This window comes from Bemisia tabaci, chromosome 2, assembly GCF_918797505.1.
Source record: "Bemisia tabaci chromosome 2, PGI_BMITA_v3".
NCBI classification, from domain to species: Eukaryota; Metazoa; Arthropoda; class Insecta; order Hemiptera; family Aleyrodidae; genus Bemisia; species Bemisia tabaci.
The window spans coordinates 78,445,780-78,459,253 of NC_092794.1; the positions used below are offsets into that span (position 1 = coordinate 78,445,780).

The following is a 13,474-nucleotide window of genomic DNA, read 5'->3' on the forward strand; positions in this document are numbered from 1 at the left end:
AAAACATATTAACAGCCAGGTATAGTGCAAGAGAGCAAGGGATTAATTGGTCATCCCTACTCAGTGCCCTTGAACCCGTTTTAATCTTTAAATGTGAATCAAAAATTCAAGTTAGAGGTTGTAGTGGGGTACTTCCTGATGGGATTTTGGGCAATTTCGAAATAGGTCATCAGAGCTCTGGGGAAAATAATAGCATTTTTGTGGTTTTTAGGGCTCAAATAGCATAATTGGCTTTGGGGTAACAAATGAAACCCCCCTCCCTCATCTCGTCTTGACTGATTTGAACTTTCAGTATGTTGTTACCTAGTATAAGATGCAACTTTCATGAAATTTTCAGGCCCGTGCAAGCTTTGTTGCCCCCAAGGCAGCATTGCCAAGTTGGGGACTCCAAAATATCAAATTTGATGATAAAATGAGGGTTTCAAGGTGGAATTATCATTCAAATTCAAAATTTGTAGGATACTCCTCAATGGATTTTTGGCCAATTTCAAAATGGCTAGTGGGACTTTACTGAGAAATAAGCGCATTCATGTCGTTTTTTAGGGGTAAAATAGCAAACTGGGTTTAGGGGCGACAAACTATACCCTCTTCCTTCATTCTTGTCTTAACCTATCTGAATTTTTATTATGTTGTTACCTAGTACAAGATGCAACTTTTCTGAAATTTTCAAGCCCGCGCAAGTTATTTTGCCCCTCGTGGCAGCGAGGAATCTTGGAGGAAATCCCACCTCGAAACCTTCATTTTATCATCAAATTCAATATTTTAGAGTCTGCAACTTGGCAACGCTGCCACGAGGGGCAAAATAACTTGCGCGGGCTTGAAAATTTCAGAAAAGTTGCATCTTGTACTAGGTAACAACATAATAAAAATTCAGAAAGGTTAAGACAAGAATGAAGGAAGAGGGTATAGTTTGTCGCCCCTAAACCCAGTTTGCTATTTTACCCCTAAAAAAGGTCATGAATGCGCTTATTTTTCAGTAAAGTCCCACTAGCCATTTTGAAATTGGCCAAAAATCCATTGAGGAGTATCCTACTACAACTTACAATTTTAAATTTTGATTTTGAACGAAAATTTTGGAGTCCCCAACTTGGCAATGCTGCCACGGGGGCTACAAAGCTTGCACGGGCCTGAAAATTTCATTTCAAGTCTCATTTTTATATCTTTTGGTTTTTTTCATAGGTTTCTATCACAGCTATGGAAGATTCTAGGGTACTATTGTGGCACCGAGACAAGCTCAAACTCACCATTATTACAGATCAGTTTCTTCAAGCTGTCTTTGATCACATTCTAGGACGAGACGTTGTTAAGAAACTGATGCAGGTAAATTTTGAACCCATTAGTATTCCGCCAATCTGTTACTCATTGTTCAGGCCACGTTTTTAGTGTTTTTTTCCTTAGAAAAGGGGATCAACGTAGAAATTGCTGAATTTTGAATCCGTTTGTGTGATATATGGCCCAACTTGGCCTTTTATTCATGTTTCAACATGTGTAAGGAAAGAAGAAACGTTCAGTGGGATGCATGAGCGTACTAAGTCTGATTTTGTTGTCACGAATCGTTCGCTGTGAAGAACTGCTATTTGGGGAGGAATTTTTCATTTACAAACCACCGATTCAACATCATCAACAGCTTTATTACTTCATTATTTGCCAGTGTTATTCAAGACTACTGTCCTTTATCTCTGTGAAAACTTTATCATGAACAGAATATTTGCAAGGGTATTGCATATTCTAAAAAACTCACTGATGGTCACTTAACAAGTCATCTGAATAAGCCGTATGTGAACAAATTTTTGTTATTAAAATTTTTATTCATCATGGTATCTAAAGCCTTGTCAAAACTGCATGTCAATATCTTTTTTTGTTGTAAAAATGCGATCATTGTGTTTCTTTTAGAATAATCTCTTCCGATGGAGGGAGGCCATGGTGTTTTAACTTATCTCGTGATTCGCTTTCAATCTGTACAACTCAATCACTTAAACTTGATTCTGTGACATGCATAACTGCAGGCTGATTATTTTCCGCGTCGATATCCGAGTCGATAAGTTAGCGACTCACGGATAACGACTGAATTCTAACGACGTCCTTTAGCCGAGTGATTATCTACATCGAATTCCGCTGATCGTTAATCATCGTTTGATAACTTACCGTCGTTAAGTTAGCGATCTGGATCCCAACGTTGCCGACGTGAGAGATAATAATCAACCAAGCAGAGAGCGTTTATGATACAAGCAGCGCTCCAACTGCGCGGCGGCGTAAGTTGAAAACAACACATCTCTTCTCTTGACGTCACGCGGGTATGTTTTTAGGTTAGGTTAGCTTGCCGCGAATCGTTAGCTTAGAGGTTGCCATAGAGCAACCTTTAACTTATCGACGGACTCAAATATCCCGCCACGGTTTAATGATCGGCGCGGAGTGAAATAATCGCTCGATTATACTTTTGCCGCTAACGACGGCGTTAACGTAACGATTTCAATGTCGACGCAAAAAATAATCAGCCTGCTGGTTAATTATATGAAACCTACCAGCCATGCAACCGCCCGACTGAAAGAGGCTCGTAAAGTGCTATAAACTCTAACGAAGAGTCATTTTTTAATCTTTTCTGTAGATAGACATCACAAACATCTCTCAATTTGTCACAAAATAATCCTGAAACAGTGTAGAACATTCCTGGTAATTATAGAAGTGGACAATTGCCTGTAAAATGCCTTTAATTAAACATTTTGGCCAGGAAATGCTAAAAACACCAACATATTAACTGTCAATGAACATTACTCAAGAGAGACTGTCTCTGTTCTTATGATCCTTTGAAGGAGAATGTGCATGAAAAGTAAAAACAGCAATTTATTTGGAATTGAATAGTTCTATTGAGCATGTCTGAGATAACTGGAAGAACACAGAATAATTACTGTGAACGTAACAGGAGTCGAGATATAATGGGGGTTGCTGTTCCCCACAGCTCAGAGCAGCTAGGCTATGACAATTTTTCCAAAGAATTTGCAATTGATTAGCTTCTTTTTACAGTAGGTGACAGAAGTTACACCAGAAGCACACCTAAAATACCCAAAGGGAACACAGAGAGTAGCACATCAGGCACCCTATCAGCCCGTTGCCATCATTTTATTAGCCAAAGAGTAATGATATTTGTTATGTCCCTGCAAGCTCTATAATCGCCTCTGTTAAAACACCCACAACATCTGCTTCTGGAAGAGTTTAACACTTCGCAGCCCAAGAGGTCAAGATCATTGAGCAGAAGTGTGCTTCTCTTAATTTTTCAACTCAATTTCTTTGTAGGTAATGGTATTAATTTTTTTAAAATGGACAAAATTCTTCTCTGCAGAGTAATTGTGGGCCTGTTTTCCAATGCACCCTTTGGCCGGGGCTTTTCGATCTTTTTCCAACACCATCCTAATGTAAGGATATTCTGCTGCTTTCTCTTCTAAATAATGTTTCATATTTATCATGCAGGACTTTAATGCAGCTTTTACTTGCCTTAGGCCTCTACCCCCTTTTTTTCTTGTCATGTTGAGTCTGTGAACATCCGCTGATGGGTGATGCAGCTTGTGAGTGGTCAGCGCTTTCCGTGTTTTTGTATCAATTGCTCGTATTTCTTTTTTGGAACATTCCATTACACCGACTCCTATCATTTGTAAAAACCTTAGGATCCAGGAATGTTGTACACTGTCATAGGTTTTCTTGTAATCAATCCATGCGGTGGCATGGATAGACCTAGTGATGACTAGGTTCGTTTGTTTTTTTACAATCTGTACTCTAATACTGGAAGAGCATACGCACCAATCGGGGTCATCTTATTGTTGGCCGATAGCTTGGTTTTCAGAAGTGTCTGCACTTTCCTCAGATATTCTATGCGGAGTCTATCTTTCATCTTACTGTGCCCTGTGCTGTCGCTCTCATCCACACCAAAGTATTTGTAGATTTCACCTTCTTGCAGCTGTTTGATTTCTAGACCTGGTTCTATTTCAATGTTTTCACTAATAGAATAAATACCATTGGTGAACACTGCTTTGGCGCATTTTTCTAAGCCAAACTCCATACATATATGCATACTTAACTTTTTCTCTTCTTTCAACTGCACTTCTAGGTCTTCTCCCCCACCGGCAAACAGTTTCAGATCATTTACGTAGAATGAATGGTGTACTTCTGTCTCTGGATTCCGGACTCTATATCCTTGTTTTAGCGCTTTAAGCATACACGATAATGGTGACATGCTGATGATAAATAGATGAGGTGATAGAGAGTCTTCTTGGTATATTCCCGTTTTGATTGCCACAAGCCCCGTTGATATTAATTCCCCATCTATGTTCACTTGAAGTCGGGTGACCCAAGTTCGCATCATGCTTGCAAGGGCACCTACCACTTTTTGGTTGACTCCTATCATTCGTAAGGACCTTAGGATCCAGGAATGTGGCACACTGTCAAAGGTTTTCTTGTAATCAATCCATGCCGTCACTAAGTTCGTTCCCTTTTTTACAATCTTCAACGGCCCATCTTGATATTAGCAGCTAGTCTAGGCATTCTCGTGCTCCCTTTCAGCAGCCATTCGGCTCTATCGGCAATGCTCCCCCCTAGTAGCACAAAGACGTAAAATTTACAAAAAAAATTCGTAAAAAAAGACGTAAAAGAGACCAAAAGTGAAACGCCGATGTAGTCTTTTTTACAAGAATAATTCATAAACAGTACAAGATTTTTTACGTAAAAAGATCGAGTTTCTTTACATAGAAAGTTACTAGGGGGCTACGCCCCCTGGCCGCTACGCGGCCCAACCCACTGAAGGCGCTCCGCGCCATCAATGGGCCGCTTCGCGGCCCTATTTTTACCCTCCTATCAGTGTTAGTTTTATTTTTCCCCTAGAATATTACGATATGAGGCATACTTTAATTTTAAACTTTACTTAAAATTACCTTAAAATTAAAAGGACTCGTTTTGGAATGACTGCTTGATGAAATATTGCAGTAAAACAATGAACACTTTTAGTCAGGTAATAATTAAGACTTCATGAGACGGGGATCGAACCCACACCGAGTTCACAGTGGATGCATTCGACGTCTCAGACGACTCTGCCACCGCTCGACATGAGGTCGCCGATGCGAATCTTGTGTAGATAAGTGTAGAGCTGATGCGCAGGCTACACAGCTACTGAAACGATAGGAGCACTACACAAGAGTAAGACTAAGACAATGAACCACTCACTTGCATAAAATCTTCTTTTCACGGAAGCGCTTCCTGCAAGTGACGTCAGGCTACACAGCTACTGCGCAACCTCCTCGACCACTGCGCATCCTCCCGCGCATAGCGGTAGCAGTACCGGAGCATTCTGTAAACTCACTCACTTTTATAACGTGATTTTAAAAATACCTGGGTCCTTTTTCCAAAATCTGATTACAGCGGGCTCATCTAGGGCCTATTACCTGTCGATTTACGCAAAAATCATGGAAATCGGCCCGGTAGAACGCTCAAACGAACTATGACAAAAAGTATAAATTTACATTGTTCAAATGGGAGAATTCGCAACTTTACCACGTAATATAAAAAAACCTGGGCCATATTTTGAAAATCTGAAAAGAGTTGGCTTATCTAGAGACAATTGCCTGTCGATAGCCGCAAAAATCATGAAAATCGGCCCGGTAGAACGCTGGAACTAAGCGTTACCAGTTTCGCAAAATTAGGAGGTCTTGGAGCTTATAGTATAGATGTGCCCAAAAACTCTTGCTTCCTAAAATTTTTACCTAACTGGATCTGTCGCCAATTAATTCTGCTTTATATATATATATAAAATATTTACCTTATTTATTCAGCTTGCAGCCATAAAAAATCGAAACATTAGTTCCTACGCATCCGCAACGTTTCGCCCCGCATGGGGGGCATCCTCAGGCAGGCACACATTATAACTTAAAAACTATTCATAAAACTGATCGATTGTCCACGCGAAATGTTAAAATCGTCGAATGTCTACGCGGAAAAATAAAAACTTTTAAAAACACGAGAACTAAAACTACAACGGTGGCCACCACGAAACTCCGACTCGTATAACTGCTTGAAAACTGACTATAAACAAAGAGAGCCCGTCACCGCGAGGAGTAAATAGATAGCACACGTAAACAATCAGAAGAAAGCACTGTACGCCGTGCCCAGTACATCGGTGTCAGTTCTGAAATTAATGGAGTTTGAGCACCGTTTAATCTGTATGGCTTCATGATACAGCCTTGCCCTGAAATTGGGTTCCCTGACAAGTACTTCCGGATTTTTGAAGTTAAAACTGTGCTGTTGTTCTTGGCTGTGTTGGTGCAAAGCAGTTTTCTCCTTTTTGTCATACTTGTGTGACCGTATTCGTTCCCCTAGGTAGCGTTTGGTATGACCTATATAGGCAACATTGCAATCCAGACAGTTTATCTTGTAAACAACACCGGAGGTCTTTTGAGTTGGTACTGTACTCTTCAATTTCGAGAAAAACCGTTTATTCGAATTTGGGTTACTGAAAACTGGAAAGAAGTTATAGGGCTTCCAGCACTTTTTCAATTTTTCACTGAGTCCCCTTATATACGGCATTTTCACGACATTGCCTACATCTACTTTCTCCTTCGAAATTTTATTTTCTTCTTTCTCGCAAATATACTTGCATTTACGCATCATCTTGTCCAGTAGAGTAGGTGGATAGCCATTTCCTAAAAGCAACGTACGTGCTCTATCCATGCTTTCCTGGCGGTATTGTTTATCTGATAACTTGTAGGCGCGTTGAAATAAATTGCTCACAACATTTGCTTTCCAATGGAAGGGTACATTTGAAAAATAATTCATGTACCTACCAGACGATGTTGGTTTTTGATACCACTTCGTGTTTATTTTTTGACCTTCATGATGGTCTATGGTCATATCCAAGAAATTAAGTGATCCATTTTTTTCCGTCTCTATGGTGAATTGGATTTTAGGATGAAACGAATTGAAGTGCTCTAAAATGTATACATGTAAATTTTTTGGAAAACATGTGATGCAATCGTCTACAAACCGTTTATAGAAGGTTACACTGCATTTAAGTGAGGCCAATATTTTCCCTTCTATATATTCCATTACCAAATTTGCTATCACTGCTGAAACAGGTCCTCCCATCGCAACACCAGAAATTTGTTGATAAAATTCTTCTTGGTACTGAAAAAAGGTAGAAGTTGCACATACTTTTAATGCATAGAGGAACTCCTTTCTCGGCAATTTAGTATGGTGCTTGATCTTGTCCCAATATTCCTCTATGACTGTTTCGATTAATTCGAGTGGGATATTTGTGTACAAAGAAATAACATCTAAGGAGGCCAGCATGTAATGCTCCGGAATTTTTTGGTGTTTAATGAAATTACGAAAATGGAAGGAATCCTGTATAAAAGACTTAGTCTTTCCAACCACTTTGGACAATGTATTACTCAAAAACTTCGACATCTTATAAAATGGGGAGTCGATACAACTGACTATAGGCCTTAGTGGATTACCCGGTTTGTGAAGTTTGACAAGTCCATAAATCTTGGGGGCCACAGCATTTTTTGTGGTTAACCATTCCATCGTTTGTTTGGAAATTAACCCTCTTTTGCACCAGTCATTCACCATGGTGTTATTTTTCAATTGCTGCGTGTTAGACAAGTCCCTATTAATTTTAGAGTATACTGTTTCATCTCTAAGTAACTGCAACATTTTCCTGTGATAATCTGCTTTTGTAATAATGACGGTTTTGTTACTCTTGTCAGCCTCCACTATCAAAAGATCTTGGTTTTGCTGTAAAAACGTATGTGTTTCATGTAACCCTTGCATAAGTTCATCAGAAATAAGGTCATATTCAGGATCTCTAGAAAAATTCTTCCCATTGTTAACACCAGTGAGAAAGGTTTTAATCGTATCCACGGTTTTACTCCGAACCTCTTTTTGAGTAATTTCTTGTTCAAAGAAGTTTTTGGCTTCAAAATTCGCAACCACGCTGTCAATTCTAAACATTTTTGCGAGTGCAACTAACCCTTTTCCTTGGTTTTTGCGATTGTTGTTATACGAGAATTTTGGGCCAAGTGCTAATGTGTGTAAAACAGCCACGGGTATCTCTCGATCCGTTAGATTAACAATCCAATTTTTCCGAGAATTATCCACGTTGTTAAGTTGTGCGAGGCCCCCGCGTTGTTTTTTAAGTAATGATGTTATCTTCTTTTCTCTAATTGCCTTCCTTTGGACACTTTTTCTCTCATTTTTAATTTTTTCGCGTTTGACAAATTCATCAACGATTTCAGCGAGGACAAGCTGGAGTAAAAATACCACCAATCGGTCTTGTTTGATGTTGAGGTGGTTGATGAGCCGGTGAGCCTCACTGATTAAAACATTCACCACTTTCATATTGAACCTCCATCTAACCTGTCGATGTTTATAGTTATTATGCAGTAATTTGTTTTCCTGCTCAATAAACTGTGGTGCTACCCTGAATCTACGACAACATACTAAGAAATTTTTCCTGTCCAAAGCAGCGCAAAGTTGAGCTGAGATCTTACTAAATTCCCTGGCAATGGATGCGGCATTTCTGCCATATGCATTTTCAAGGTCCTTGAAGAATGGCATTGGAAGGTATTCCGTTCTCGTGTAAAGACTAAAGTAGCGAGTGCAAATTAAGCTGATGCACGTTAATATCAAGATAAAATGGCTGTAATATTTATAGGAAATTTACCTTATTTATTCAGCTTGCAGCCATAAAAAATCGAAACATTAGTTCCTACGCATCCGCAACGTTTCGCCCCGCATGGGGGGCATCCTCAGGCAGGCACACATTATAACTTAAAAACTATTCATAAAACTGATCGATTGTCCACGCGAAATGTTAAAATCGTCGAATGTCTACGCGGAAAAATAAAAACTTTTAAAAACACGAGAACTAAAACTACAACGGTGGCCACCACGAAACTCCGACTCGTATAACTGCTTGAAAACTGACTATAAACAAAGAGAGCCCGTCACCGCGAGGAGTAAATAGATAGCACACGTAAACAATCAGAAGAAAGCACTGTACGCCGTGCCCAGTACATCGGTGTCAGTTCTGAAATTAATGGAGTTTGAGCACCGTTTAATCTGTATGGCTTCATGATACAGCCTTGCCCTGAAATTGGGTTCCCTGACAAGTACTTCCGGATTTTTGAAGTTAAAACTGTGCTGTTGTTCTTGGCTGTGTTGGTGCAAAGCAGTTTTCTCCTTTTTGTCATACTTGTGTGACCGTATTCGTTCCCCTAGGTAGCGTTTGGTATGACCTATATAGGCAACATTGCAATCCAGACAGTTTATCTTGTAAACAACACCGGAGGTCTTTTGAGTTGGTACTGTACTCTTCAATTTCGAGAAAAACCGTTTATTCGAATTTGGGTTACTGAAAACTGGAAAGAAGTTATAGGGCTTCCAGCACTTTTTCAATTTTTCACTGAGTCCCCTTATATACGGCATAAATAATAAGGTAAATTTCCTATAAATATTACAGCCATTTTATCTTGATATATATATATATATACACACACACACGAGTCGCTTTTACAGCGCTCTTTGGGGCTTTACGACGCCTAATCACCACAAAGCTCGATCTTCCCACAGGTCATCAGGGAGTTGACACTCCCTCATCTCGTTTAACACACCCTGTCGCCAACCTCTCACTGGGCGTCCCCTACGTCTCCTCCCAGGAGGAACCCAATCAAGCATCTTTTTTGGCAGCCTCTCTTCCGTCATCCTATTGACATGACCGTACCAGACAAGTTGTTTGGTCATGATGTCAAACACGATGTCATTTTCGACTTCCATTATCTGACGTACTCTATCATTACGGACCCGATCTCTCCTAGAAATTCCTGCCGACCTTCTCCAGAAATCCATCTCCGTTGCTCTTAGCATATCCTGTGTCCGTTTTTTCAGCTGCCAAACTTACATCCATATGTTAATATACTTTTAACTACAGCGTTGTATATCCTCCTCTTGTTATCTTTGGAAATCCGCTGATCCCAGAGGATGCCATTTAACATCGTTATAGCCTTCCTTGCTAAGGTGTTCCTTTCCCTGATAGCTTGATCCGTCCTTCCATCCTGGGTCAACCGCACTCCCAAGTACTTATATTGCTCGCAGCCTTTGATCTGCTGCCCATCCTCCAACTCAATGCTTTGCTGATCACCGCCAAAAGTCATCTTCTCAGATTTGGATATGCTGACTTCCAGACCCCACTTCCGATACTCTTTTACTAACTTGTGCATCATGTATTCCGCGTCATCTTGATCTTGAGCAACCACCACCTGGTCATCAGCAAAGCACAGAGTGAACAGAGTTTCAAGATCACCCAAGGGGACACCCATACCAGAACATTTCTTTTTCCATTCTTTTAGCACGCACTCGAGACAAATTTTAAATAATGTTGGCGGCAAACAACATCCCTGTTTTAAACCCTTAGTCACATAAAATCCCGCTGACAACCCCCCATGGCACTTAACTTTGGTAAAACTCCCTTTATTAAATCGCTTAACAGCGTCAAGCAACCCCCAGTTAAAATTCGATTTTTCCAAGGCCTCCCAAAGTTTCACCAACGGCACACTGTCATACGCCTTCTGGAGATCCACAAAAATCAAATGCAGTTCCTGAGCTACGGCCATTTTCTTCTCAATGACCTGGACAATAACAAAGAAATGATCAGTTGTAGACCTGCCAGCTCTAAAACCAGCCTGCTCCTCTGCTTCGCGATCCTGCCATTTGTCCTCGATCTTCGCTTTCAGTATCTTCCCGTACACTTTGCTTATTGTCCCGGTCTCTGAGAGCCCCCGGTAGTTGTTACAGTCGTCCGTCCTTCAGTTCTTTTTGTAGATGGCCTTGATCCAAGATTCCTTCCACTCCCTTGGTACCTCGTCACCCCTGATGCATTGTTGCATCAGTTTTCTGAGGCACCCAAAGAGCTTGGCAGTCCTGTACTTGACCAACTCGACAGGAATCCCACCAGGACCCGGTGCTTTGTCATTAATTAGCTCTTTAACCGCTTTAATTATGTCACAAGTGTGGATCTCCAAGTTGTTCATTCTTCCGTTGTCCGTGCTGTTGTCTCGAAAATCTGGGCACCTTTCCGTCAAAAGATTTTTAAAATGATCCCCCAGTTTTTAAGTGATATCGGAGAAACGATGTCGCGCTTCATGTCTCTGCGTAAACCTTTAATTAACTTCCAGCTCTCAGCACTTTTTCTCCCCCCTAGGTAGGTGTTAATTCTAGAACAGTTACTTTCCCAAGCTTCATTCTTCTTCCGTGTTATGAGGCTCCTAACTTTAGACTGAGCTTTCCTTTAAGCAACTTTATCTTCAGTCTTTTTAGACGACAGAAATATAAGATGTTTTTGCCTCTTAAGATTTATCTCGTCTTCAATTTCTTCATCCCACCAGTAAGGATGCTGGTATTTATTACTGGTTTTGTGAACACCTAGGGCTTCTTTCGCTGCAGAGTGGATACTATCTTTGATGAACTGATATTGCTCTTCTGTGGTACCCGAGAGTCCATCCCCCAACTTCTCATCTAAGCGTTTCCGATACAGAGCCTCCTTGAGATTAACTTTCAAATTATTATCTACCTGTCGGGAATTGAACCTGGGACCTCCCTATCAGGAATCGAATGCGCTACCTACTGAGCAAACGAGGCTTCTGTATGAGAGGGGCGAATTTGCACTGTATAAGTGAATATTTTTATTGTTGAATATGCGCGAGAACGAATTGCTGAACATTTTTTGAATTTGGGAAAACTGGATAAGGGCAAAAACTAATATTTATCATGGATATTTTAAAGATACTATACCTACTTTCAAAAGTACCTTTGTTGTTCATGAATATGTGAAAAAATTATGTACATTTTAATAATATGTCCCCCTTTTTTTCTTTTTCTTTTCTTAAGTATTATTAACATGCATCAATTTTTTATAAGAATGTCTTAACTATTTTAATAAAGATAAGTTATTAAAATCTTCTCGAACTTTTGAAAACTCTGGTTTATTCGTTCAGAACAATATGTTTTTGTATCCAGTTTTTGGGCTATACTTTTTTTACAAAAAATCTTCAGGGGACATTAGAATTTTTCGCTTAATTTCCTTGTAATAAAAACTACAAAGGTATTTCCTGTTCGGTCAATTTAGCGAATTTTCCGTTCAGGCATTCTCCCCCAATTTTTTTGATGTTCCCAAAACTTTAACATAAAATATAGATGCTCGAAGAGGTACCAAAGGAAAACAGTGATTTTTTACGTCAAAAAGTCAGAAAAAAATTCAGTGACGACAGTTTTGATTGTAAAAAATCGTAGTTTCAAAACGAAAAAAATTTGTCTTCCTTGAATTTCTTTCTGACCTTTTTTTTACGTACAAAATCTATGATTTTTTACATATTTAAATTTTTTTCCTGGTTTTCTGTACGTAAAGATTTTAGTTCAATCCCCCAATTTTTTTTTTTACGTCTTTGATTACAAATTTTTTACGTTAAGTTCTAAGACTCTGATTTTTTATGAGTTCTTTTACGAACATCTTTCGTACTCGTAAAATTTACCAGTTTTAATTTTTTTTTTTTTACGAATTATATTACAATATGTGCTATTAGGGCCGTTCTATCTGCAAATGTATAGATCCTTTCAGCCAGCACTCCTGTGTACAACTTTTACAATGTATTCAAATAAGTGATGGGTCTGTAGTTTTAGGGGTTATCTGTCTCTCTTGTCTTCGGTAGCAAATAGGTTACTCCGCGGGTGAGCCATTCAGGGCCTTCCACTAGTTTATTTAATTCTTTGGCTATGAGCCTATGTAGGGATCGGAAATGCCTTATCCAATAGTTCTGCACTTTATCTGGTCCTGGTGCCTTCCAATTTGCTGTTTTACCGATGACGCTTGTTACCTCTGCCTCTGTAATTTCGTTCCAGTCCATTTTGAAGTTTGATTCGAGCTCTTCAATCCACTCTGCACCTCTATTTTGCTCAGCCTCACTCTCATGTATTCTGTGCCAAAAACTATCAACTTGCCCCAATTCAGGCGTCTTCCCGTTTCCACTAGCGACTTCACCTCGAAGTTTCCGGTAAAACTTCTGATTGTTTTGCAATTGTTGCTTTTGCTTGAATTGGTTCGTCCTTCGCTTGTAGCGCCGTATGCGTTGGGCAAGTGCTGATATCCGTTGCTTGGGATGCTCTGCTACCTCATTTACTTCCCTCAAGCCTTTTGTCTGATACACGGCTTTTATTTGCTCCACCTCTTGCTCATTAGTTCCATCTGCGCCCGAGTTTTCTAATATAGATAAGTGCCTCCTGAGCCCAAGTATATTTGCTTCAATGCGTTTCACCTAGTTTGGGATTTTCGGGGTCTCGTGCCTCATCCTCTGCTTCTGTGAAGGGTTTTCCTCCTCCAGGACTATCTTTACTGCTGCGTACAAAAGATAGCTTATGACTTTGATGTCACTTGCTCCTCCACTTT

General features: G+C 39.9%; 1 protein-coding gene across 8 annotated transcripts in view; it reads left to right on the top strand.

Moving 5' to 3' along the window:
- LOC109038534 (popeye domain-containing protein 1) overlaps positions 1 to 13,474 on the top strand; it is an 89,199-nt gene that overhangs the window by 29,772 nt on the left and 45,953 nt on the right. For 6 of the 8 annotated variants that reach the window (XR_011899190.1, XR_002009602.2, XM_019053614.2 and 3 more), the window contains exon 5: positions 1,180 to 1,320. Coding sequence is in view for 4 of the 8 variants with exons in the window: in XM_019053614.2 (XP_018909159.1) it covers positions 1,180 to 1,320 (141 nt within the window). In the remaining 4 variants the exon portion in view is untranslated. Of the gene's footprint in view, positions 1 to 1,179; positions 1,321 to 12,930; positions 13,083 to 13,474 lie in introns of all 8 variants that reach the window. The other 2 variants (XR_002009601.2, XR_011899189.1) reach the window with 1 other exon arrangement.